Here is a 22,222-nt window from a genome sequence, read left to right as displayed (position 1 = left end):
CCTGCTGAAGCAGAAGAAAACTCAAGTGGAATAAATCACAAAAAAAAAAAAAAAAACTACAGGATTACTAAAAACATGTAGAAATTTGTAACAATGAAAATTTTCATCCAATTAAGTTCCATGGCAAAAAAGAGCTCACCGAAAACTCAGCCACTCGCATCATAGTTAATAGTCTAGAGTTTACCTTCATTCATTACTAGCTGTTACAAAGTATTCAAGGATTATGAGAATCCCAAAGACATTGATCAGATAAAAAATCAAATACAATCCCAGAAGTAACCCAACTGCATGTTTAAAGAATTCAACCTTTCGTCGTCAGTTTCTGCCCTTCGTCGTTGAAAAACTTCTGAGGATTATCCAAGTACTCATGACAGTCTTTCTTCACCACTATAGCAAATTCTTCCTTAAATTTCTCAAGATTCTTTATCAAGATCTTGAAAGTCAGTTTATCTGGAGTACAACCTGAAGCTATCATCAATCTGTATGTATCAGCCGCTCTTTCGATCATGTCCACTTGCAGATATGCTCCCATCATTTCATTGAAAGCTCTTGTGTCTGGTTCTAACCCATCCTTTCTTAACTTATGAAAGACCTCTTCAGCCATTTCAATCATTTTGTTCTTTCCCATCATCATAATCATTCCATGGTATAACCTTAAATCTGGCTCGTACCATTCTTCATTTTGCATAAATTTAAAGACCTAAAGCCTGAATTCAGTTAAGATGAAATAGAATTTGAAATGGAAGGAATACTAAAGGCTGTAGAAGAGAATCCAGATGTATCATTCCAGTAAACTTTTTAGATCAGAATTTCTAATTATTGTAGTTCTTGTAAAGGAAAAAGCTAAAACAAAATAAATGATTTTTTTATATATATAAAAGACAATTTCAATTTCTTTGATAAATGAAATATCTGAAGATATCGAAGAGTACAAAGGAACCAATTCATATGGTATACAAAAGGTTTTTCCTTTTGATAACGAAAGAGAATGCAAAAATACAGCTACAATAACACCATCAAGCTTTTACTCATTGCTATAATAATTGGATAAAATGAAAGTTGAAATTTTACTCAATAACAATGGTTGCTTAGAATGCCAAATGATTGTAGTAATTGTAAAGGAAAAAACTATGCAAAAATAAATGACAGCGAAAGAAAATGCAAAAATACAGCACCATCAACTTTTTACTCATTGTTGTAATCGAACCCTATAAAACTGAACTCTAACGAGTATTGGTATAGAGTTGAACTTTCAATATGCAATTATTATAACAAAGCCAGCCATTAGAGAGTTGAAGGCATAAAAGTATAATATCTAGCTTTTGCAATATTCCCAGACGTTAAACTGTAAGCAATACCTGAAGCGATAATTCCAATTCATTTTGCCTCTGTAATTCAGTCAGAGCATCAAACAAGTCTGCTTTAAGCAATCTGCTGAGCTTGGTATTGATAACGTCTTCCATTTTGGAGGTACATTTAGCAAGCTTGAGAGATTGAACTGCTTGAATTGCCTCATTGGAGGGCACCCTTGACCTCCCTAAGGGCTTCTTCAAACCCTTTCTGAGGCCACAAATGATATTTGGAGGTGGAGCTGCCGTACAACAATGGAGGCTTCGGTTTGTGAGGTTTTGGCGAAGACCCAATTGAGGAAAATGGAGTTGAAGACGACCCATTAGAGTAGATTTCATCTCCAACCGCCCTTTTGCGAGAAAGTCAGTTCAATGAAGATGGAATGTAGCAGAAATCTAACCGTATGGGTATTCTTAAAATTTTTTAGAAGCTTATTGGAAAATTTTGAGGTTTAAAGATATTTTGCTAATCTATATGAAAACTACACTTAATATAAAAGGCTTTTGTCTTCAGATATTTATTCCAGTGTCCTTAAAGACCAGAATTGGTTGAGGGAAGGAGAGAGCGAGAGCGAGAGGGAGGCGAGGAAGAAAGATAATGGGACTATCAGCTTCAAAACGAGTCAGAAACTCACTTACCAACTCGCCCGAATTTGACTCAGCCTGCAATTCAACCTTCTCCCACTGCCTTGCCCTAACACAGCACGCATACAACGGCGTTTTCCCCTATCAACTCTGCACCGCCGCCGACCACCTTCACCACCTCCTCACCGTCGTCCAGCCGCATCCACTAATCACCAACTGGCTTCCCTCTCCCCCGACTCGTCTCCAAGTGGACTCAGCACTACGAGCCGTCAATCGCGATGACTCGGATTGTGAAGGCGAAACACTAGGACTGATCCGGTTTCAGCGTTGGGCGATTGAACTATTCGCAGAGGCTGTGGTGAAGAACGTGGGAAAGAAAGTGATGGTTCGAGTTCCGATGGGAATTGCCGGAATCGCCGGAATCGGCGCCGTGACTCGGTCTGGAAAGGATGTGGTTGGAGCTGTGGTTGCAGTGTACGCGCTCGGCGTTGCCACTTCGATATATCTCAGCTTATCGGGATAGTAACGTGAGATCGTTTCTATTTTGGTTCATTTTGGTTTATCACTCAATAGAAGAGACTTTTGTACGGATGACTCTTTTAGCAATCGATGATCCGCTCCACTTTTTTACAAATATACGAATTCCAGCACTTATTTGTCAATTTGTATATATTTTTAAATTTGGTTAAGTTTGATTAATGATTTCAAAAATATTGTACTTAAATTATTTGAATTTCTTAAATTAGTTACCATTTTAATTTAATAAAATTGATGAAATAAGTATATGTATGTTCTTGAAGTAAGTTCAAATTAGATTACCTAGTTAGCATGAGCATGTCTCTACTAAAAAGCCAATCTAAGTATGTTTTCGAAGGGAAGACATGTAGAAGAATTGGAATGTTTAACCAAAAGTTCACCCTAGACTAATGGTAATGGACTACATGTAAACATTTGAAAATACGAAGTCTACAAAGGTTTCAGTTACATATTTCAGTTTAAGGATTTTATCATAAAAGTGAAAAGATTTGGATGTAAGAACTATTTTTCTGTATATAGCTCACGAGATTAAGGGAAAAGGAGTATAGTTCAATGAAATAGTGTTCATGCTATCAACTTTGAGATCAAAAGTTCTTTTTAGGTCAAAAGTTCTTTTTTTAACGCTTATTGGAGAAAATATTATGAGATTGAAAATTGAATTTCCATTTTTGAAATCATAGAAATGGTGATTCGTAGGAAGAGAGTTCTAAATCAAAGTGAAGAAAGATATATATAAACCCAATTGGTCTAAATATTTCCCCACCAAATTCTACTCACAACAAGGCAGGGGAAAATTGAAGCATAGCAGCAAGTGTTTCCTCATCATATACAAATTTCTAGTTTGCTTTTCCTTTGGTTTTCTGTGCAAAACCAAAGAAAAGGAATGAAGAGTTTAAAAGAGATTATTGTATAGCTACTCACTCCTCATCTTCAAGGCCAGGTATGTATTCAAGACTGACATCAAATACCACAGGGCTATTTGGAGCCACCCTTGGCCTTCCTGGAGCTGATGTGAGCCCTTTTGGGAATGCCAACTATAGGAAAACAAACATGAAGAAGAATTATAATGTGATGATGAAAACATGAGATTTGGTTATTGTGATCAGCACTTAGAAATAATGTGATGATGAAAACATGAGATTTGGCAATTTGCATATGCCACTTTCTTTTGAACAATTGTCTGATTTCCTTTGCCACTTGATTGTCTCCTTCTGCCCCCATATTGCAAATATATTTCTGCTCCTATATTTCTTGAGTACCAATCTCTAGACATTATTCCAAACAGCCAAAGTAACTTTAAATGACTGCAATTCTAAACTCTTGCGGTTGCAGATAGTTTTACTAGGTTGAGATGTTTTAGGATGTAAAAAGGTTGAAACTAGAACAGAGAAAACACATCTTACAGGTCCGGGAATGTAAAGTCGACGCTTTCCTCCGACTTTCATGCTTAAAATCCCTTCATCAAGACCTTTGATTACCTGTTTAATTCGAATATTTAAAAAATAAAAACTAAGAAACTCACAAACTCAAGGGAATCGAAAGCATTTGAAGCACTTACTTGACCAGATCCAACTCGAAAGATATAAAGCTGATTCTTCTCAAGTGAACTATTTAAAATGGAAGACAGATTAATATTTCATGTACAATTGATGGCTTCCTCATATCATATATTTTAGAGGACGCCTTAAAACAGTGGAAAATGATCAATAGTTCCACAAAACGCATTGGGTTGGGCTTAACCTGTCAAAGATTTGTCCAGATGGAACCATTGCAACATAATTTGCAGCTACCTGTGAGTAAATCATCTCAACTGTTAGAAGTTGAGGTAAAACCAAAATTCCGGAACTATTTTTACTTTTTACTCACAAATTAATTGCAATTTAGATAAATGTTTTTCTTCTAATATTCATGTATTACTTCTTTCATTCCAAACAAAACTTGGGAGTCAGAGATTTCCCCTGGCTTCCCTTTTCTTTCTTTCCCTTTACTTTTTCGCCTCCCTTTGTGGGAGGTTGGGAATGGGGGTAATACAAATTATTCAGAAACAAAAACAAAAATAGACCTGAAATCCAATAGGAGGACTGGGACCCCCACCAACTTTGATGTCCTTGTACTGCAAACCAGACTCAGTCGTGACCATAGGAACCTTCATCAACAATAAGAATTCCAAAAGTCATTGTTTAGGTGGATCTGCAAATGAGAAAATTAGTCTTAAATATACAAGTTGCACCCTGAAGTTTAAGAAATTGAAGTCTGATGCAGTTTTGAGCAATATATCCTTTTCTAACATTGGTGAATATCTAAACCAAATTGTGCACTTTCAATCAATTTCACAAGACAACGGCACAAAACTTTTCTATGTTTAGTTGTTAAAAATATTCGTAGAATATTAAATTTTGGATAGGTAGTTGTCATGATTTGAACTTTTTTTTTGTATGTCCTTTATCATTACATTTTCCCTTATTTGACCACTAGAAACGACCAAAGCGGTTTATTTAAACAATAAAAATTACCTTAAATGTTTTAATGAATTAATAGAAATGCCAAAGTTGTTCACTAAAATTCAAAGGAATATTTAAATATGTCAAACTCTAACACTATATCCCCTCCAAGAATCATCTTTTAAGCATCAAAGAAAATAAATAAAATAACTAAGAGATGCAGAGCAAATCAAAGAATTCTTTTTTAACTAAGAATGGTGTTGGGTCAAAGAACTTAAAGTATCAAGATAAAACAGGAATTAGGGAAAGAATAGGAGAGAGATTTAGGAAGAGAAAAGAAGACGCCAGGTAAAAACTCGCTAACTTCAATATACAATCCAATTCAATGAAAGGACATGTAACCTCACCATACATTTTCAAGTTCTTTCTCGCAGGCATCGTCACATAATCTTGGCTTGTCCTCTGGAGGCAAACCAGCTGCCTTGGCATCTAGAGCATCTATAACGAGACTTGACATTCCACAAATTAAACCAATCATCTCTCTTCTTCCAGTCAAATTGAATTCCTTAGCGTACTCTTTCATCCTCCATTCTTTCGCACTGATATTGGCATTCATGCAGCGCACGACAAGAGATCGTATTTTATCACTGGAAATTCCTTGGTGTATTCCAGAAGCTGAACCTGACTTGAACAACAAGATGAGTATCAAAGAGGTGCATCTCAAAGTATAAGATTAAAATGTTCAAGTACAAATCGAAACTATAAGTTGGGCATATACACTTCACCGAACATTAAATTGTATGTGCATATACACTTCACCGAACATTAAATTATAGTGTATAGTCCACATTCTGAAACAATTTGCAACTTTCCCAGTAATAATTCAAGAAATAAAAAACAAGTCCTTCACTCTTCTAAGTGTATCTGACGTATCTTTACATAACACACCCTTTGCAGCCAACTTCCAAAGATGTGAAAAGATGAAAGTTTTGATGATCTTCAGTTGAAGAAAAGAAGATGCAGATCCAAGTACAAACATACAAAAAAAATCAATTTGGAGTTTTTAAATTGTTGTCCTTTCAAGCAATATACCGTTTTCCACGATCCACAGTTCCAAAATGGATGAGAATTGCTGTTGGCTTCATAGTAAGAAGAAGGAAACCAAATCTGGTGACCCAATTTCAGCAGTTTCCATAACCTCGTGTCGCAGATGGAGATAAGTTTTTGTAAAAGTTTTGGTCTGTGGAATGTAATATTTTCCTCGGATGAAAGGTAAAGACTCGAAATATGGATATCTACACTGAGAAGTTACAATTGAAGGCCAATTTGGTATGCTAAGTTAACACCATATCTAGTTGGTTGGTATAAAAATCTGGTTCTATCAGGAACAGAAGAGTGCTGGATACATTATAACTTCTGAAGAAATAAACCATGACATCTACATTTCTAAATCTTTGCAGAATGTTGAATCTAAATTTTATTGTTGACATGACCAGATCGTTCAATGTTCATTAAGCAGTTGTTAATAAGACGATTGAGTTGTTTCTCACACAACCTAAAGTCTCACTGGCATAGGAATATGAACAAATGGTAAATACTCCGATAATGTACAGAATCACAGATATATGGCTTTATCCAATCTTAGGGAAAAGGAGTGTCATAACCACTAGGAATTTTCCCAAGTTGAGTACATAGAAGAAACTGGAGCCAAGTTGAAAGAGGCAAAAAATACAAGTTATTAAAAAACCATAGTACATTCAATTCAAGATTAATCCAGTCATTTTGACGCTTTGAAATAAAGTTAAAGCTGCTTCTTATTGTTATTCTCCATTGCTCCAAATATTATGCGATTCAATTTTACAAGTACAACCTAACATGTCAGTTTTATTTGGCTTGCTAAACTCATAAAGAATACATACATGTAATGCCCACATTGTCTTCAGATAACATAACAACTTTTTACCTCCCGACTCACCAAGTAAAAAAGACATTTTTATTCAGCATTTTTCAAACATTAGAAAGTTTCAATATCTTCGAAACATTGGTCGGGTCAATTAACAGTTCAAAAATAACATAAATAAGAATATCGACAAGAAATAAAACCCAAATTCTAAATTCTAAACAAAGGCTAAAATATCAAGAGCCTACATTTAACGATTCTTACCCAAAACAGAACATAAAGAAATGAGTCAAAAAATCAGTGGATTAAATCAGTGAATCAAGCGATGGAACAGGAGTACGAATGTGATTGAAGTGACAGTAGAGATTGTAGAGATGAAGAATTGAAATGAAGAGGAAGCGTTACCGAGCGGGAGCAACGTTGAGGAGGGTGAAGACGCCATGGAAGTTTGAGATCAAGGTGTTGGTACCGTTGGGAAACGGATAACGAAATCTGGAGCCTTTGGTTTAAATAGATGCCGAGTTGGCATCTTCGTTTGGCTTCAATAAAATTGGTATCTTTTGAAAAATATAAGGCAGCAAAATATTTAAGCTTTATATAATTTCAAAAACATAAAAGACTCCGATCATAGATTTGGTTGCAATTTAGATTTGGTTACACTCAAACAAAGAAATAGCTGTGGAAAAAAAATAAGAGGGAAAGAAGAAAATATAATAGAAAAAATAACAACGGGAGAAGAAATACGGAACGGTAGAATGTTTAAAAAATGACTAAATGAGATTTGTTAAGTAAATATTTTAGTAGTTTGTTATATTTATAAAAATTTACATCAATATTTTATATTATTTTTGTTTGAATTTCATTTCAATCCCTCTAATTATTTTATTTCTTCAAACTTTCGATAAGCTACAGAAAATATGAACATTTTTAAATATAGCAAAAAATAATCAAAATATTTGTATCATATAGCAAAATTTTATATCATATCATTCATGGGTATTATTGTAATATGAAATTTTATTATATTATGTAAATATTTGAAGTAGTTCCGTCATTAACAATAATTTTCTTGAAAAAAACCCATTTTAAATATTTTTTCAATAATACCTCTAAAATTTCAAATATTGCAATAATATCCTTACATACAAAATAGTTAAAAAAAATAGTCATTAATATATGAGCGAAGACTATTATCTATATTATAAATTTTTTACTTCGTTTTAATAATAATTTTTTAACTTAAAAATTGGGTTCATTGTTATATTTTTATTGTAATTTGTAATTTTGTACTTGCTTGTAAGATCGGCCTTGTATTTTATCGAACAACACTACAAACAATCATAGTCATTCCCCAATTAAGTGTTTATTAGTTGTTTTATTATGCTTAACCTTTATTATTGTTATGTAGCATTCGTGTGATGTCACAAGTTTCATGAAAGGCAATACATGGCTAATGTGAGTTATAATAAGGTTAGGAGCTCGCACCAAATTTAATTAGTTGCATTGTGGACTTCTCATATGTTATGCTTCTTACATTATTTGGGTTCTAAAAATTATAATTTTGTTATAGTGTAGCTAAATTGCAAATGCATCTTAATTTTATTATGTCTAATGTGGTTGTTTACCTATAGTTCATCTCATAAGTTTCTAATGATGGTTGCAGCGTAATTTTACAAAAGTACTATTAACTTTACGTAATGTCTAGTTGAAAATAACCATTATCATGAATTTTAATTTGCTAAATTTTTTATTGATATAAACACATTTTTACAATCCAATCTAACATATTCCTAATTTTAAAAAATGTAATATTATCTCATTTAATCTAAGTGTAATGATTTTTTTGTTTGTAGTGGTTTTTCTTCTATGAATCTTAAATAATTTATTTTCCTTATTATTTTTAGAAAACCCTAATTAAATTAAATTTATTTTCCTAAGCGTGAGTCATTGCCTCGTACTCACCGAGTCACGGTGAACTTCCTTTTCAGTGAACGAGTCACGCCCCCCATTTCTTCCACGAAGTCCCTACGTTTGCCCTAACCCCTCGCCGCTCCTTGACGCCGTCGGTCAGTTTCAACCCTCTGTTTTTGTCCACTCTCTCTCTCTATATATACATATATATCACACACGTAGCTTATCTTATGATATTTGTTTGTGCTTCATTGGTTTTTGCTTTTATCGGGTTTTAGAGTGGCTTTGTAATCTGGTTGTTGATTTTTTTTTCTTCTTTCAATACAAAACAATGTCGCTGATGGAATGAAAACGATAATATAATGGTTGTTGAAGTTGGAGATTGGATTCTTATGGTTTTTTTTATGTTAGCACCCCAAGTTTTTGGCTGCCTCTAATTCCATGGATGAGTTTAGGTTTAAGTATGTTTATCAACAAGGCATTGTGTATCTCCAAATGCACTAGTCGAGTTGATCTTCATCCACTGCTTGACTACAACAAATGTCTTTTCACTCCATTTCTCTATTTGATGTGAATCTCCAACCTGGCAGTAACTCAGTTATGCTGAGTGCTTGTCACAGAGATGTCAATGCTATGATCGAGGAGTCCTTCCTCAATCCGCCTTTTGGGAGAAAAGCCGGTTTCTTTGGCTTGCCGGCGTGTGTGCAATGTTATGAGTCTTGTAGGATGAGAGGAACGGTAGGATTTTAGAGTTGTGGAGAGGGACCCTAGGGAGCTTTGGTCCCTTGTTCATTTTCATGTTTCTCTTTGGGTTTCAACTTCAAAGACTTTTTTGTAATTGTTCTATAGGAATGATTTTGCATAGTTCGAACCCCTTCTTGTAAAGGGTACCTGCCTTTTGTGGACTTGGTTTTTTGTACGGCCGTATATTCTTTCATTTTTTCCTCGCTGAAAGTGGTTATTTTCATTTAAAAACTCAGTGGGTTGCCTCCCCATTTACACCGAATGTTTAACAAAGTTCTTATTTTCCAATCTTGTGCTTTGAAACCCAATGCATCCAGTCAATAATGCCGTTTTTTTGGCTAATCTGGTTCTGTTATCTGATGGTCATACATTTTCTAGCACTGCTGGTTAATTTCTATTATTGCCCTGTTAATTTACAGGTTAGCACTAACTTTTGGACAATAAAACTGCTGTTGAAGGATGGTTGAGCTTCTATTTGACGATATTTTTAAGATCGAGCGATTAAACCCTGATGGTAAAAAGTTTGATAAAGGTACATTTTTGTATAGTAGTCACTTTCATTTCACTTATACAATATTTCCTGGAAAGCTTGTTAGCAGACTACGGCAGTTTGGTTGTTATATATCTGTAAAATCATTGTGCCATTCTTTAACTTTCTGATGGCGGTTGGAGATGTACTTCGAGGCTTTAAATCTTATCCATTCCTTAAGAGGTTTCCTTTCAATCAGTTAGGATATCATCTGGAATATTACAAATTTTGTATTATAACTCTATGTAAAATATGTTTCAAAATATTTTTTCAACATATTTAGGCAGATGACGTTTATGTTTTCACAATCTGTCCAACAGTTACTCGAATAGAGGCAAAGAGCGAGAAGTTTGACATGTTCATGCATCTAGATGTAAATTCAGAGATATACCCACTGAAAGAAGGCGAGAAGTTCTCGATGGCACTAGCTCCAACTCTGAATCTTGATGGAACCCCTGACACTGGATATTTTCTTCAGGTAACTTGTTCTTCCATTGATTTTAATCTGTTGTACACTGAACTTAATGTGGTGGTATTGGTTTGAAAATGATGTCCTGGTAGATTGAAGGATTTAGCCCTGTTTCAATTCCACATCTAAATTTCTTGCTGTGTTATCTACATTTTACAAGTGGTTTAAAAGCGAAGCCAAATTTTGAAAACATAGAAAAGTAGTTTTTAAAAACTAAGAAATTGAGAGGAAAAGTTTAATTTTAAAACCTAAAAGCAAAAAACGGAATGGTTACCAAATGGAGTCCGAGTTATTGTTTTTTTGTTTTTGAAAATGTTATAAACATCCCTTTGTCCTCTAAAAAATTTGTTATCTACGTTAAAACCAAGCCTAAATTTGAGAACTAAAAAATGTAGTTTTAAAAAACTTGTTTTACTTTTTAGGATTTGATTAAGACTTCAATTCTTAAGAAAAATAGAAACCATTGGAAGAAATTGAGAGGAAGTAAGCTTAATCTGAAGAAACAAAAACCAATGGTTACCAAATGGGATCTTATTAGGCCATTTTGTCATAAACTACTAGTTTTGACATATCACTTTGAATATTAATAGGTAACAAGAAACTTTCAATCTGCTCAGAAATATATGCTTTCCATAGTTATTGCATATGTCAAGACAGGTCTTCATTGTTTTCTGACAACTATATTTGTTCTTTCTTCTGTTCAAACACTGATTTGGTCTTGAGCATTCTCTACACTTGAATATGTCTACTTAACAATCGTTAGGCTGCATAACAGGGCAATCGGAAGTCGCTTGCAGACAGATATGAATATGTCATGCAAGGGAAGCTGTTCAGAATTTCAGAAAGTTCTGGCCATGGTGGAAAAGCGTATGTGCTATAACTTCTCGAAACAATTTTGATGTGACACTTTAATTTTACTTATGAGCATTAGAGAATCGAGAGCTTGACATATATATTCTATTAGAAGTATTATCTAAAAAAATTATATTTGATCTGAATCTAGTGAAATAGATGCTTCTTTTGGTGGACTTTTGATGATGCTGAAGGGAGATCCCTCACATTGCAGCAAGTTTGAACTTGACCAGAGGCTATTTCTTCTCATCAGGAAGGTGTGAAGCGACTTTCATTTGATTTGAACTCTAATGATTTGCTACAAAAGCTCTGGGCATTGCATATCGCTATCAAATCTGTGAATGTTTAGTAATATGTATTGTTAGAATCAAATTTCTATCTGTATCTGATTAAAGATTGGGCAATGATCTTATCTTCTGAACTAAATTGATATCTTGCCTATAATGTCATGAATAGTAGCAGAACCTTTCAAGTTCTCGAAAACGGAGTTTGAGCATGGTAGTTTGTATAGTTTGTAGTGTTGTGCGGCCGTACCTGAACGGTTTTGGCAAGCTTGATTTCTTTGCAGTTTGGGAGGGTGGAGACTGGCTAATGAAAGATTTAATAAATGACAGATATTTAAGAGGGTATGAGATTTGAACTTCTCACCTCAAAGTTGCTATTAAACAGATTTGTTTGGTTGGTTGTAGTCTCTAGCTGTCATTTTTGTGGATGGAAAATATATTTTCTTTATATATATTAAGTAATGATAAAAAAGTTTAGTTAATTATGGATGTAACTATAATATGCACATGAATCTCCCAAGTAATATAGACCCTAAGTTTGTAATAACGAGAACAATTATAACTTTTTCACCATCACATACATACATTATAAATGTCTCTCTATATAATATATACGTTTGACAAGAAAAATGAAGGATCAAATGTGTTTTTTAAATACTTTAGTACCTATTCATTACAACTTCATCATAATATTGAGTTGTATTAATTTTTTTAGTAAAGAAAGAACTTAAAGTGCATCTAAGGAAGAACCTATGCAAATGTGTTTATGGGTGAACAATGTTGTGACTGATGGTAGTACATTCATCCATCTTTAGCAGTTAGTAACCACAAAAATTGCATAAATTATGACTTTTAACTTAGGAAAATTTTAAAAAACAAAAAACGAGCACTAATATGATTTGAAAAAAGTTAAAATTTAATTTACATAGTGTGGTACAGTCCTCATCTAGAAGAATTTATATAAAATTTAATTATTTATATAAAATTATATCGATTAAATTCGAACATTTGAATTAATAGAGTTGTTCGACTCACAAAGTTAGTGTAAACAATAAAATTTTAACGATAAACATTATAGAAATTTGTACGATTTTTCTTTTTTTAGAAAAAAAACTTCATCTTCCTCCCTGTTTTTAATTTTATTTCTTTGAAAACCCCAAAAAAAGAACTAAGTCGGACGAACGAGGAACGAGACATCACATTTCCGGTTCAGCGAAGAGGCGGTCGCTTTATTGGACCGAAAAGCTAAAAACCGAAGAAGGAACGATTACGCTGGAGCACAAGTGATCCTCTGTTATCTTCAATCTATCTCAAACTCAAACACAATTTCTCAATTCCTTTTTGCAACATCCACCATCTTTGCTTGGGGTTTTGATCACTCATGGCTGCCCAAACCCATGTTTTTACCGGTTTAGCTTTAGCTTCAACTCCTTCGTCTTCATTTCAACCCTCTTCTTCCAAGCCCACTACCCTCTGTGTCGCCTCAAAGCTCTTAAGAACCTCCTTCCTTAATGGCGGAGGTATTGGTTTTACCTCTCTGTTTGCTTACCGCTTTTCGTTTTTTTATTTTTGTTTCCCGTTTGCTTGGTCTGAAGTGAGTAAGAAATTTGTATCGAATCACCCTATGTGTATAGTTTGTTTTGATCGTGTGTTCTTTGAGTTTAAGAGTGTTTGTGTAATGATTATTGGGCATCTGGGTGTCTGAGAAAAGTGGGTTTTAAGCTTTGTACGTTATAGCATTGTGTTGTGGTCTAACCGTTAGCTGGTTGTTCTGCAATTTGGGTATTTGGAATTTGTGTTAGATCTGTTGTAATTACGCTTCTGGTTTTTCCTTATCATTTGAAGCTGCTTTTAGAGATTGGACTTGTTCTTACTGCCTGCCTAATTTTCTTTTGTTAGTTTCTAATTTGTATTATTTGGTGGAAATGCCTGTTAGATTCTAAAATTTATGTTTACTTTGTTGGATTAGTATGGGTTAGTTTTGAAAACCCAGCGATCAAATCGAATTCTGGAGACCAAAATGGATTTTATCCTAAATCTTAATTACTCTTTAACTGGAAATATTAATTTTTCCTGCAGGGAACACTCTACAAATTACACGGATGAAGTCCTTACATTTAGATCGGTCTCATGGCTCTAGACGTGGAGGTGCTCTTGGTGCTCGCATGAACCTTTTTGACCGTGTTGCAAGGCTTGTAAAGGTAACTTGAATTGTTTAATCCCTTGGTTTAGAACTTCACGAACTTTGTGGATAACCATGACATTTGCTTTCTCATGGGTAGTCGTATGCAAATGCACTTGTTAGTTCCTTTGAGGATCCTGAGAAAATCCTGGAGCAGACAGTGCTTGAAATGAATGATGATCTGACAAAGATGCGTCAAGCCACAGCACAGGTAGTTTCTGAACCGTGTATTCATCATTTTCCCCCTGCCTGCTCTACCTTTAGTATTGTCCTTTAATTCTGAGCCAGTAGTGCTGTTTCTCCCCTTTAAACTTTCTTTTATAATTTATTCAAGGTTCAGATAAGCAATGGAAAATTAGAAGTTGGAAGTTTCATGTTATTAGGAAATATGACACAAGGATGCCAAATAGTGAGGTGTTAACCACTTAATCTCTATGAAACAAAAGAACATTATACCAGAGGGGAAGCAAATACAATGTTTTCAAAGCCCAAGGCGCAATCAAGCGCAATGGTCATCCAAGGGTTAAGTGCAAGGCACAAAAAATGCACCTTTTTCTTTTTTTGTGGCACGCTATATATAAAAGTACTACAAAGAGAAGAGAAAGCATATTAAAGTTGAAATATGAAAAATAAATCCTTAAACACAATATGTATTTAGGCTTAGTAAATTTGACTCGTTTAGTTAATATTGAAGGAAAACCCCTAATTATTACTATTTTTTAAAAATAATGAAAAAGCCTCAAGGCTGAGGGCTTTGAGCCTTGGGGTTTTACAAAAGGCGGGCACTTGAGGCACACTTTTTATGAGCCACGCTTTTTGAGGGCGAGTCACCAGACTTGCACCTTGCGACCACGGTAGCTTTTTAAACACCGAGTGAATATACATTTCTTTTCCTTTTAAGGAAAGGATACAAGACTTTTCATTAAGTAAATAAAAAGATAATAATGCTTTGAGATACAAAAGGATACAAGGAACAAAACATTACAGAGATAATTAAAAAACAAAACTTAAAGAACATATACCTATAAAGAAAAACGATGGGCCCTCCTTGGCTCTTCATTCTGGATGTGAGTTGGGTATGTGTACTTTGTGGGATCTGTGGAACTCGACATTTGGCAATGGACAGACCGCAACACAACAAAATACAATGCCTTATGTTGATTTTCCATTTTTCATCTGTAAAACTGATAATTTTTATTGAAGGTGCTAGCTTCTCAAAAGCGCTTGGAAAACAAGTATAAATCTGCACAGCAAGCTGCTGATGATTGGTACAACTTTATAACTATTTTCCATTTTCTTCGTAGAGTGTTTTCAATTGGAGATCTTTCATTATAATACACCTTTTGGTGGTTGGAAGTCTATTAATTCTATTTATTTCATTCATCAATAAAATTGTTTCTTTTCCAAATCTTAGTAGATTGATAGGCATACACCTTTCGTTTTAAATTTTTATATAGGTACCGCAAGGCACAATTAGCTCTCCAAAAAGGAGATGATGATCTTGCTCGGGAAGCTTTAAAGAGGCGCAAATCATATGCTGTAAGTTAGAACAGAACAGTTTCTGTGACAAGTTTGATTTGTATATTTCATGATAAACATTTGTTTTGGAACTTTTGCCAAAGTTATTTTCACGTGAAGAGTTCATTCAACATGATATTTACATTTAATTTTTTCATCTTCTAGCACATCCTTAACATGCTTGAGCTTTGAATTGTAGCACATAGGTCCTATGAGGATTTGGCCATACCATAAGAAATGACCTATGTGTATAATTGTCTCGTCCTTTAAACTTACCTCAAGAGTTGGTCACACTATCATAAATTGATAGATTTGTGGTCTCTACACTTTTTTATATAAGAAATATCTTTCATTGATGTATGAAAGTACATAGGGGGCAAAAGCCCAAGACCAAAGGAGTTACAATAGATTTCTCCGATTGGTTATAAGAGAAGTAAGATCAAATGCATTAAAAGAAGTACATTTACATCAAGTCATGGCTAGGTAGATAGCAAGTTCCCATATTGCGTCGTATGACCTTTCTTTTTCTTGAAAATACGATTGTTTCTTTCTTTCCAAATTGTCTAAATTGTCCGATGTCTCTATACTGAAAATGTATTTCTTTTTTCTATCGATCAAACTTTTAGATGTACGAGTTTATGCTTCACACTCCTCACTCCTCACCTCCTCACAGTCCTCTGTTAATCTTCCTTGAGGAATGCAGGTGAATGCCAATGGTACTGCAGTACTGGTATTTAAAACGTGGGTGGGGAGTTCTAGAGGAAGGAGTAATCCAATTCATGAGAATACTTTCTAGTCTCTAGTCTCCATGCCCGAAGTTATATTATTTATTACTGGCCTAGAACCTTCTGATTTCCTTTCCAATGGGTAGCTCTTCCTCTTTATCTTTTAGTTTCATTTGGCCCCTTGTAACTGCGAGTTCATATTAACCTGCCTTCTCCCTGCTATCGGCGGAGTCATTATTTTCCTTGAGCACAGGGATCGTTTGTGTTTGGTTCATTGATCCTTTCTAATGGGTAGTTCTTCCTCGTTATTTTTAGTTTCATTTTGCCTCTTGTAACCCTGAGTTCATGTTAACCTCTCTTCTCCGTGCTATTAATGGAGTCATTATTGTCTTTGAGCATAGGGATCGTCTGTGTTTGGTTCATTGATCCTTTCTGGTGCCTTGCCTTCACTTGTAATTTATTGCACAAAAGCATTTGGTTTCTGCACAAATCTCGAATGCTCCCTTTTCTTCTCTAAGCTTTGGGAGCTAAACATCTTAAAGAACTAGAAACAGATCCATATTACTTTCGTAGTTTATCTTATAGAAAATAGAGATATGTTAACATTTGATATGGATGAATAAATAATTGTTAAGATATCTCTATTTTTTGTGAGAGGTGGTCGATTTGAATCCTCCCTCTGTATTTATGTGATGTCATACTCTAAAGTTAAACGAGAATTTATGAATGAATATTGGCGTTTTCATTAAAAAAAAAATCTATTTTCAATAAGGTATTTTCCAAATTGAAAATTCCTTTTAAAATTTTTTGTGTGACATGGGACTATTTTCATGTTATTTTCTCTCCTAGAGGTATGTTATTAGAAATTTTTTTGAACTTGAAAGTTAATTATGCATGGAAAGATTAATGATTTATTGTGCTTGATGATCACTTTCTTCTACTGGCAGGATAATGCAAATGCTTTGAAAGCTCAACTTGATCAACAAAAGAGTGTTGTGGAAAATCTTGTTTCTAATACACGGGTATGATGTTCTATTGCATTTTAAAATTATATACTATTAAAAAAATAATATAGCCAAGATTTTCTTGTATTTCTCTTGTAGGCAGTGTGAACATATGTATAAGTCGTTAGTGTGAACCAATGAGGAGATCCATTTTTGTTTTAATTGATGTAATCAATAAACGTTAAGAAAATGTAGTATTCTTCTTTTTGTTGAGATAATGCAGGTCCCTAGTACTTTCGTAGTATATCTTTATAGGTTGCAAATATGGTTAGAATTAGAAACAGGTAGAAACAAGCTGTCATGTAATACATGTTTGAACATTAGTATGATTCTGACTTTAAGCTTTTTAAACAAGGATAATTGGCCCAAATCATATTTTTTTTACCATGGGAACTTTTCTGTGTAGCTTTTAGAGAGCAAAATACAAGAGGCGAGGTCAAAGAAAGACACACTGAAAGCGCGTGCTCAGTCTGCGAAGTTTGTGCTTTTATTGTAGATTGTTAAAATACTTTTTTCATGAGTCTCTTCACATATTGATGCTCATAGCACCTTTCCTTGGCTTTAGGACCGCAACCAAAGTGAGCGAAATGTTGGGGAATGTTAACACAAGTAGTGCTCTCTCTGCTTTTGAGAAGATGGAAGAGAAAGGTAAGGAAACAAAATTTTGAAGTCAAACTTAGGTTTGGTAGTCACGTCTGAAGCCAAGTCACTTTTTGTTAAGATTTTACTTTTCTTTTGATCAAATCATTGATTTATTTACATGGAGATGAAGTTTGTTTTGTGGAAGCTAAAAGTTATATTCTTTACTGATATTTGGTTCTTTTCATTTTCTATCTTCTCCATCAAAATATAAGATACAAAATTATTTTGTAGAATTTTCTATCAAGTTGTATGTTTAGATTTGAATGCTTTGACTTTTCCTGCCTAATTTTGTTGTAGTGTTCTAGTTGTGCTTGTTTTGTTGTATTTTGAGCCTTAGTGTCTTTTTATTATTTCAATGAAAATTTTAATTTCCTTTTTTTTTTACAATATAAGATGTGAAAGTCTATCATTTTTTCCTTCACGGCATCCTCACTACTTTCACTTTAGCCTTTTCCTCTCTATTCATTCCATGTTAGCCTTCAAATTTCACTTTATGAACTGTCTCTTTGTTGGAAAACTTGGAAATTGTTTCCCGTTTTCTTTTGTAGGACTTGGACAACGATGTTCAAAAGCCTAGTTGGATTGCAATTTCATTAACCATATGTTATTCTGATATTTTTTAGAAGTGCCCTTGTGATCAAATATTTACACTAAGAACTCTTATCTCCACGTTATTTTATACGACATGTGACTCCTTGACCTCTAACTTCACTACACTCTTCATCGTGATATTAGCTCTTTGTTTGGCTGGGTGGCCAAGCACAAGCAGGTCCCCATCCTTTTCTTGATTCCAAGCTCCCTTCACATGAACATTTCAGTCTGTTTCTCTTACGTATCTGATCACTGATGTGGTGGTTATTGCTCACTACTGAGTCAAATCTTTGCTTCGGTTTTCTTATCACTGCTTGTTCTTTCTAACAAAAGATTTTTTAAACTAATATTACTTTATTTAGACAAGTTTTCTTACCGAGACTCTTGTGTATATGTTATGGATTTGCAATGCCCCTGCTTTCATATTTTGCTTACGTTCCTCAAAATCTTTGTAGTTTTGGCAATGGAGTCTCAAGCAGAAGCTCTTGGACAGTTAACAACTGATGATCTTGAAGGAAAGGTAAAAGTTTTGTTTTTCCTCCAAATTTATTTTGTGCTTAATTTTATTGCTGGACTATTGAGCTTAAAAACAGAAAATACAGGTGCCATTTCTCTTAAAGATTTTTAAGAGGGGGCAAGTTTCTTGATTTGGTTCCTTCCCAAACTTTAGTTACATCTTTAGTTAAGTTCCTCTCTAGAGGTCGGAGGTTTGATCCACCATCTCTCGTTGTATTAAAAAAATTACTTCTTTGGTTAAGTATATTGTAAAGAATGACTCCAAAATAACATCTTTGCTCCTGTAAACCACAAGAGAATTGATGGAAGAATGGAAGGAAATTATAAATCGGTTGTTGGTCCTAGTTGGCAGAAACACTTTTGTAGATGAATCTGAGGACTTGAGTCATTTCTAGTGGCCACGCCCCTTTTCCATCAGTGGTTGTAGTCGTTCTTGCAGGTTTCAGTCTACCCTATGTGTAGAATTGAGGGGGTGTTTGGGTAAGGACTAATCTAAGACTACAAATACTATTTTGTAGTCTCCAATTAGCTACAATCAATACTATTTCAAGACCCCAATTTGCTGCATTATTTTCTATTAAGTACTGTTTTTACTATTTTACGTTCATCAATTTTTGTATTCTTTGCTGCAGCGTTTACTATTTCCTTCTCAAACTAAAGCAGTTTACAGTTCAAACTCATACTATTACAACCCAAATTAAAATAATCTACTCCCCTATCACAAACTATTATAACCTAACGTTAATAACCTAGGACTATAATAATCAACTCCTTGTCCCAAAGCATCCTGAGTATACGTGAGACACCGGAGGAAGCTGTTTTAGATCCATTTCTTGTGAGGCCGATTCCCTTGCTGTTTTCTTCCTTGGAAAGGAATAGGATAGTGTTCCTTAGAAAGGATCGTTCTGGGGAGGACTGATATATTGGATGCAGTTCTATCAATGCCTCTCTTGCTCAGGTTAATTTTATCTTGCAACTTTATTTTCCTAACAAAAAACTGGGATCATTTTTGGAAATGTTTCAATGTACGATTTTTGTAGATGTTTTGAGGTATGCTTCCCTGTGTTTGGTTGGGTCTATCTTTTTGGCCTTTCTTTGCGTTTTTTCTTTTTATTTCCCTGAATGAAAGTTGGATTTTTTCCACTCTTTTTTTCTTTTGATAATAACAAATAGCATTCGGTGTATATATTGATAACTGTTGTAATATTGACTGTATCTGCGACAGGTTTCATGTGGCTGCATTTTTATCTTGTATATTTGATGTTAACTGAGATATATCAATTATTATTCTTCCTGCTTCCTATCATTAGTGAAGATAGGATTTTCTCTAGAATTCGCGATTAATAGTTATACCGTATGGTTTAACATTTTACATCAAGTTCCAAAAACAAAGAACATGTTACATCTTTCAGGATTTTGCCTTCTTTTCCTATATTGCATCATTTGATGTCTATGTTAAAGTAGATTCTATTTTATTTTGGCTCTGACCTATTTTCAATGTTGTAGTTTGCTCTGTTGGAAGGCTCATCCGTTGATGATGAGCTAGCAAACTTGAAGAAAGAGTTATCTGGAAGCTCAAAGGTAAATCATAGGTTAAAATCATGTTTTTTTTTTTGTTTTTTTTAATGATCTTATTCTTTGTTAAGCACTTTACACTTGACAGTGGGAACTACTATGAATTTATGAAGCTAGGTTTGGCATATCCTATTCTTCACAATTTATTTTGTAATATCCAATCGTGGCTTCAGATAGATCAAACTTCCTATTATTAAGTTGCATCGTTGGCTAAGTTCACCAAATGAAATGGTAGAGTTGGCTTGTTGGCTCCTAACATTCATGTAATTGATAGTAATTAATATTTCGTACCTAGTCTAGGAGGGAGGTGAACTAAAGAGAGTTCTCATTCCTTAAACATTGCTTAAAAAGAACCCTTTCCTATGGGTTAAGACCAACAGAGTTCTCTTTCTTTTTCGATAAGAAATGAATACCGAATAGACATAAAATATCCACTACTATAGCCACCCAGTTTCATGAGGTCTAGCTCTCGAATCTCCCATTGTTTGATTTATACTCTATTTATAATCAACATGTGTGAATTTCAGAGCTCCTCGATCTGCACGTTCATACTCTTTTTGCTCTTTTAATCTTTGAGTGATGGACCTTTTGATTCAAATATTTTAGCGTTCCCTTTTATTTTTCAATTTTCCAAACATCTAGAACTTGAGGATGAAAAAGATTCCGTATCCTCTTTGTTGGCATCCTCATACAACATTCTTTTAGTATTTGAATCTAAAAATGGGATCCTCTCTCTCTCTCTCTCTGCAGAAAGGAGAACTTCCCCCAGGAAGAACAGTTTCTGGCAGCGCATTTCCGGTTCGTGATGCTGAGATTGAGTCGGAACTCAATGAACTGAGGCAAAGAGCAAGAGAATTGTAGGGGTATGCCTAATCATTAGAATCTTTGATATCCAAATTTTCATTCTTAGCAACTGACATCATTCCATATTAGAATTACATTGTACAGGAAGAAATGTATCCAAACAGATCAACAATTGTATAGCTAAACACCAACTTGAAAGAGAGTAATTTTTGGAGTGAGTGCAATAACTTGTATTGCAAAATCTGTTTAGGTCATATATATTGATGAATCTGTGAGGATCAAATGTTGTTTGTAAGTTAAAATACACAACTTCTTGAACATAGATCATTTTTTTTCCGGCTATCTATTTGCTGTTTTCCCACCGACTTTCTGTAGTTTGCAAAAAACTGGTTGGGATCTTTTGCATCATATATAATTAAATTTTGTGTTTAAGGACTCTTTTCCTCTTCTTCAACAAGTTAATCTTAATAATATTTAACATTTTCAAAATTTATTTACAATTTCAGTGTCTTCCTCAAGGTAAGCTTTTTTTTTTTCTTCTTTTCTTTATTTTTTTCTCATTATTAAGAGTAGACTAAGTTTTAAAAAACCATTCTTTTTGCACTTTGGTTCTATTTCATTTGTCTTTATGATTTTAATTGTTCAAACTTAGTTGCCTTATTTTCATTAGATCTTAATATTATGACATATGTTTTCGATAAATCTCAACTATAATCCTTCGAAGTTAAATATTGTCAAATTTGATTCAACAGCAATGATAGTTTCATCATGTCTACCATTATGAAACTATTCACATATTTTCAATAATTAATCATCATAAAACTATTGCTATTGAATCAAATTTGACAACATTTAATTTTGAAGGAATATAGTTAAGATTTAATGAAAATAAGGAGACTAAATTTGAACAATTAAAATCATAAAGACAAATTAAATAGGACCAAAGTGCAAAAAAAAAAAAAAAAAAAAAATCATCCGATCTATACTCTAAATTATTTATTAAAATGTCTATGGACTAAACTATTTTAATTAAATGATAAAATTACTAAAAAATATCCCAAAAT

At 33.9% G+C, this 22,222-nt stretch overlaps 5 protein-coding genes across 6 annotated transcripts; 3 read left to right on the top strand and 2 right to left on the bottom strand.

Moving 5' to 3' along the window:
• Positions 1-84: 84 nt before the first annotated feature.
• Positions 85-1,688, bottom strand: LOC103494600 (pentatricopeptide repeat-containing protein At1g62350-like). Its single transcript, XM_008455857.3, has 2 exons — positions 1,359-1,688; positions 85-700 (listed from the first exon to the last, which is right to left on the bottom strand). Exons 1-2 carry the CDS (start codon positions 1,686-1,688, stop codon positions 302-304), a joined length of 729 nt encoding a protein of 242 aa, XP_008454079.2. The 3' UTR covers positions 85-301.
• Positions 1,689-1,947: 259 nt separating this feature from the next.
• LOC103494601 (uncharacterized) lies at positions 1,948-2,596 on the top strand. Its single transcript, XM_008455858.3, has one exon. It carries the CDS (start codon positions 1,948-1,950, stop codon positions 2,455-2,457), a length of 510 nt encoding a protein of 169 aa, XP_008454080.1. The 3' UTR covers positions 2,458-2,596.
• A 579-nt stretch (positions 2,597-3,175) lies between these two features.
• Positions 3,176-7,384, bottom strand: LOC103494599 (peptidyl-prolyl cis-trans isomerase FKBP16-3, chloroplastic). 2 transcript variants are annotated; one of them, XM_008455855.3, is made up of 7 exons: positions 7,218-7,384; positions 5,325-5,593; positions 4,534-4,617; positions 4,212-4,261; positions 4,030-4,078; positions 3,875-3,949; positions 3,176-3,505 (listed from the first exon to the last, which is right to left on the bottom strand). In XM_008455855.3, exons 1-7 carry the CDS (start codon positions 7,252-7,254, stop codon positions 3,389-3,391), a joined length of 681 nt encoding a protein of 226 aa, XP_008454077.1. In that variant the 5' UTR covers positions 7,255-7,384; the 3' UTR covers positions 3,176-3,388. The 2 variants fall into 2 exon arrangements, with proteins under 2 accessions (XP_008454077.1, XP_008454078.1); XM_008455856.3 differs by having other exon boundaries at positions 5,325-5,587; positions 7,218-7,372.
• Positions 7,385-8,732: 1,348 nt separating this feature from the next.
• Positions 8,733-11,983, top strand: LOC103494598 (DNA-directed RNA polymerases II and V subunit 8A-like). Its single transcript, XM_008455854.3, has 5 exons — positions 8,733-8,878; positions 9,887-9,999; positions 10,317-10,474; positions 11,241-11,332; positions 11,469-11,983. The coding sequence occupies exons 2-5, from the start codon at positions 9,927-9,929 to the stop codon at positions 11,578-11,580; spliced, it is 435 nt and encodes a 144-aa protein (XP_008454076.1). The 5' UTR covers positions 8,733-8,878; positions 9,887-9,926; the 3' UTR covers positions 11,581-11,983.
• An 830-nt stretch (positions 11,984-12,813) lies between these two features.
• On the top strand, positions 12,814-21,500 carry LOC103494597 (membrane-associated 30 kDa protein, chloroplastic). The gene is made up of 12 exons (XM_051087361.1): positions 12,814-13,121; positions 13,681-13,802; positions 13,884-13,994; positions 14,987-15,051; positions 15,241-15,322; positions 16,974-17,048; positions 17,437-17,507; positions 17,596-17,678; positions 18,719-18,783; positions 20,286-20,360; positions 21,105-21,217; positions 21,303-21,500. Exons 1-11 carry the CDS (start codon positions 12,983-12,985, stop codon positions 21,213-21,215), a joined length of 999 nt encoding a protein of 332 aa, XP_050943318.1. The 5' UTR covers positions 12,814-12,982; the 3' UTR covers positions 21,216-21,217; positions 21,303-21,500.
• The last annotated feature ends 722 nt before the right edge of the window (positions 21,501-22,222 follow it).

Source organism: Cucumis melo, chromosome 7 (genome assembly GCF_025177605.1).
Source record: "Cucumis melo cultivar AY chromosome 7, USDA_Cmelo_AY_1.0, whole genome shotgun sequence".
Classification (NCBI taxonomy): Eukaryota; Viridiplantae; Streptophyta; class Magnoliopsida; order Cucurbitales; family Cucurbitaceae; genus Cucumis; species Cucumis melo.
This window is presented reverse-complemented; position numbering and strand designations above follow the sequence as displayed.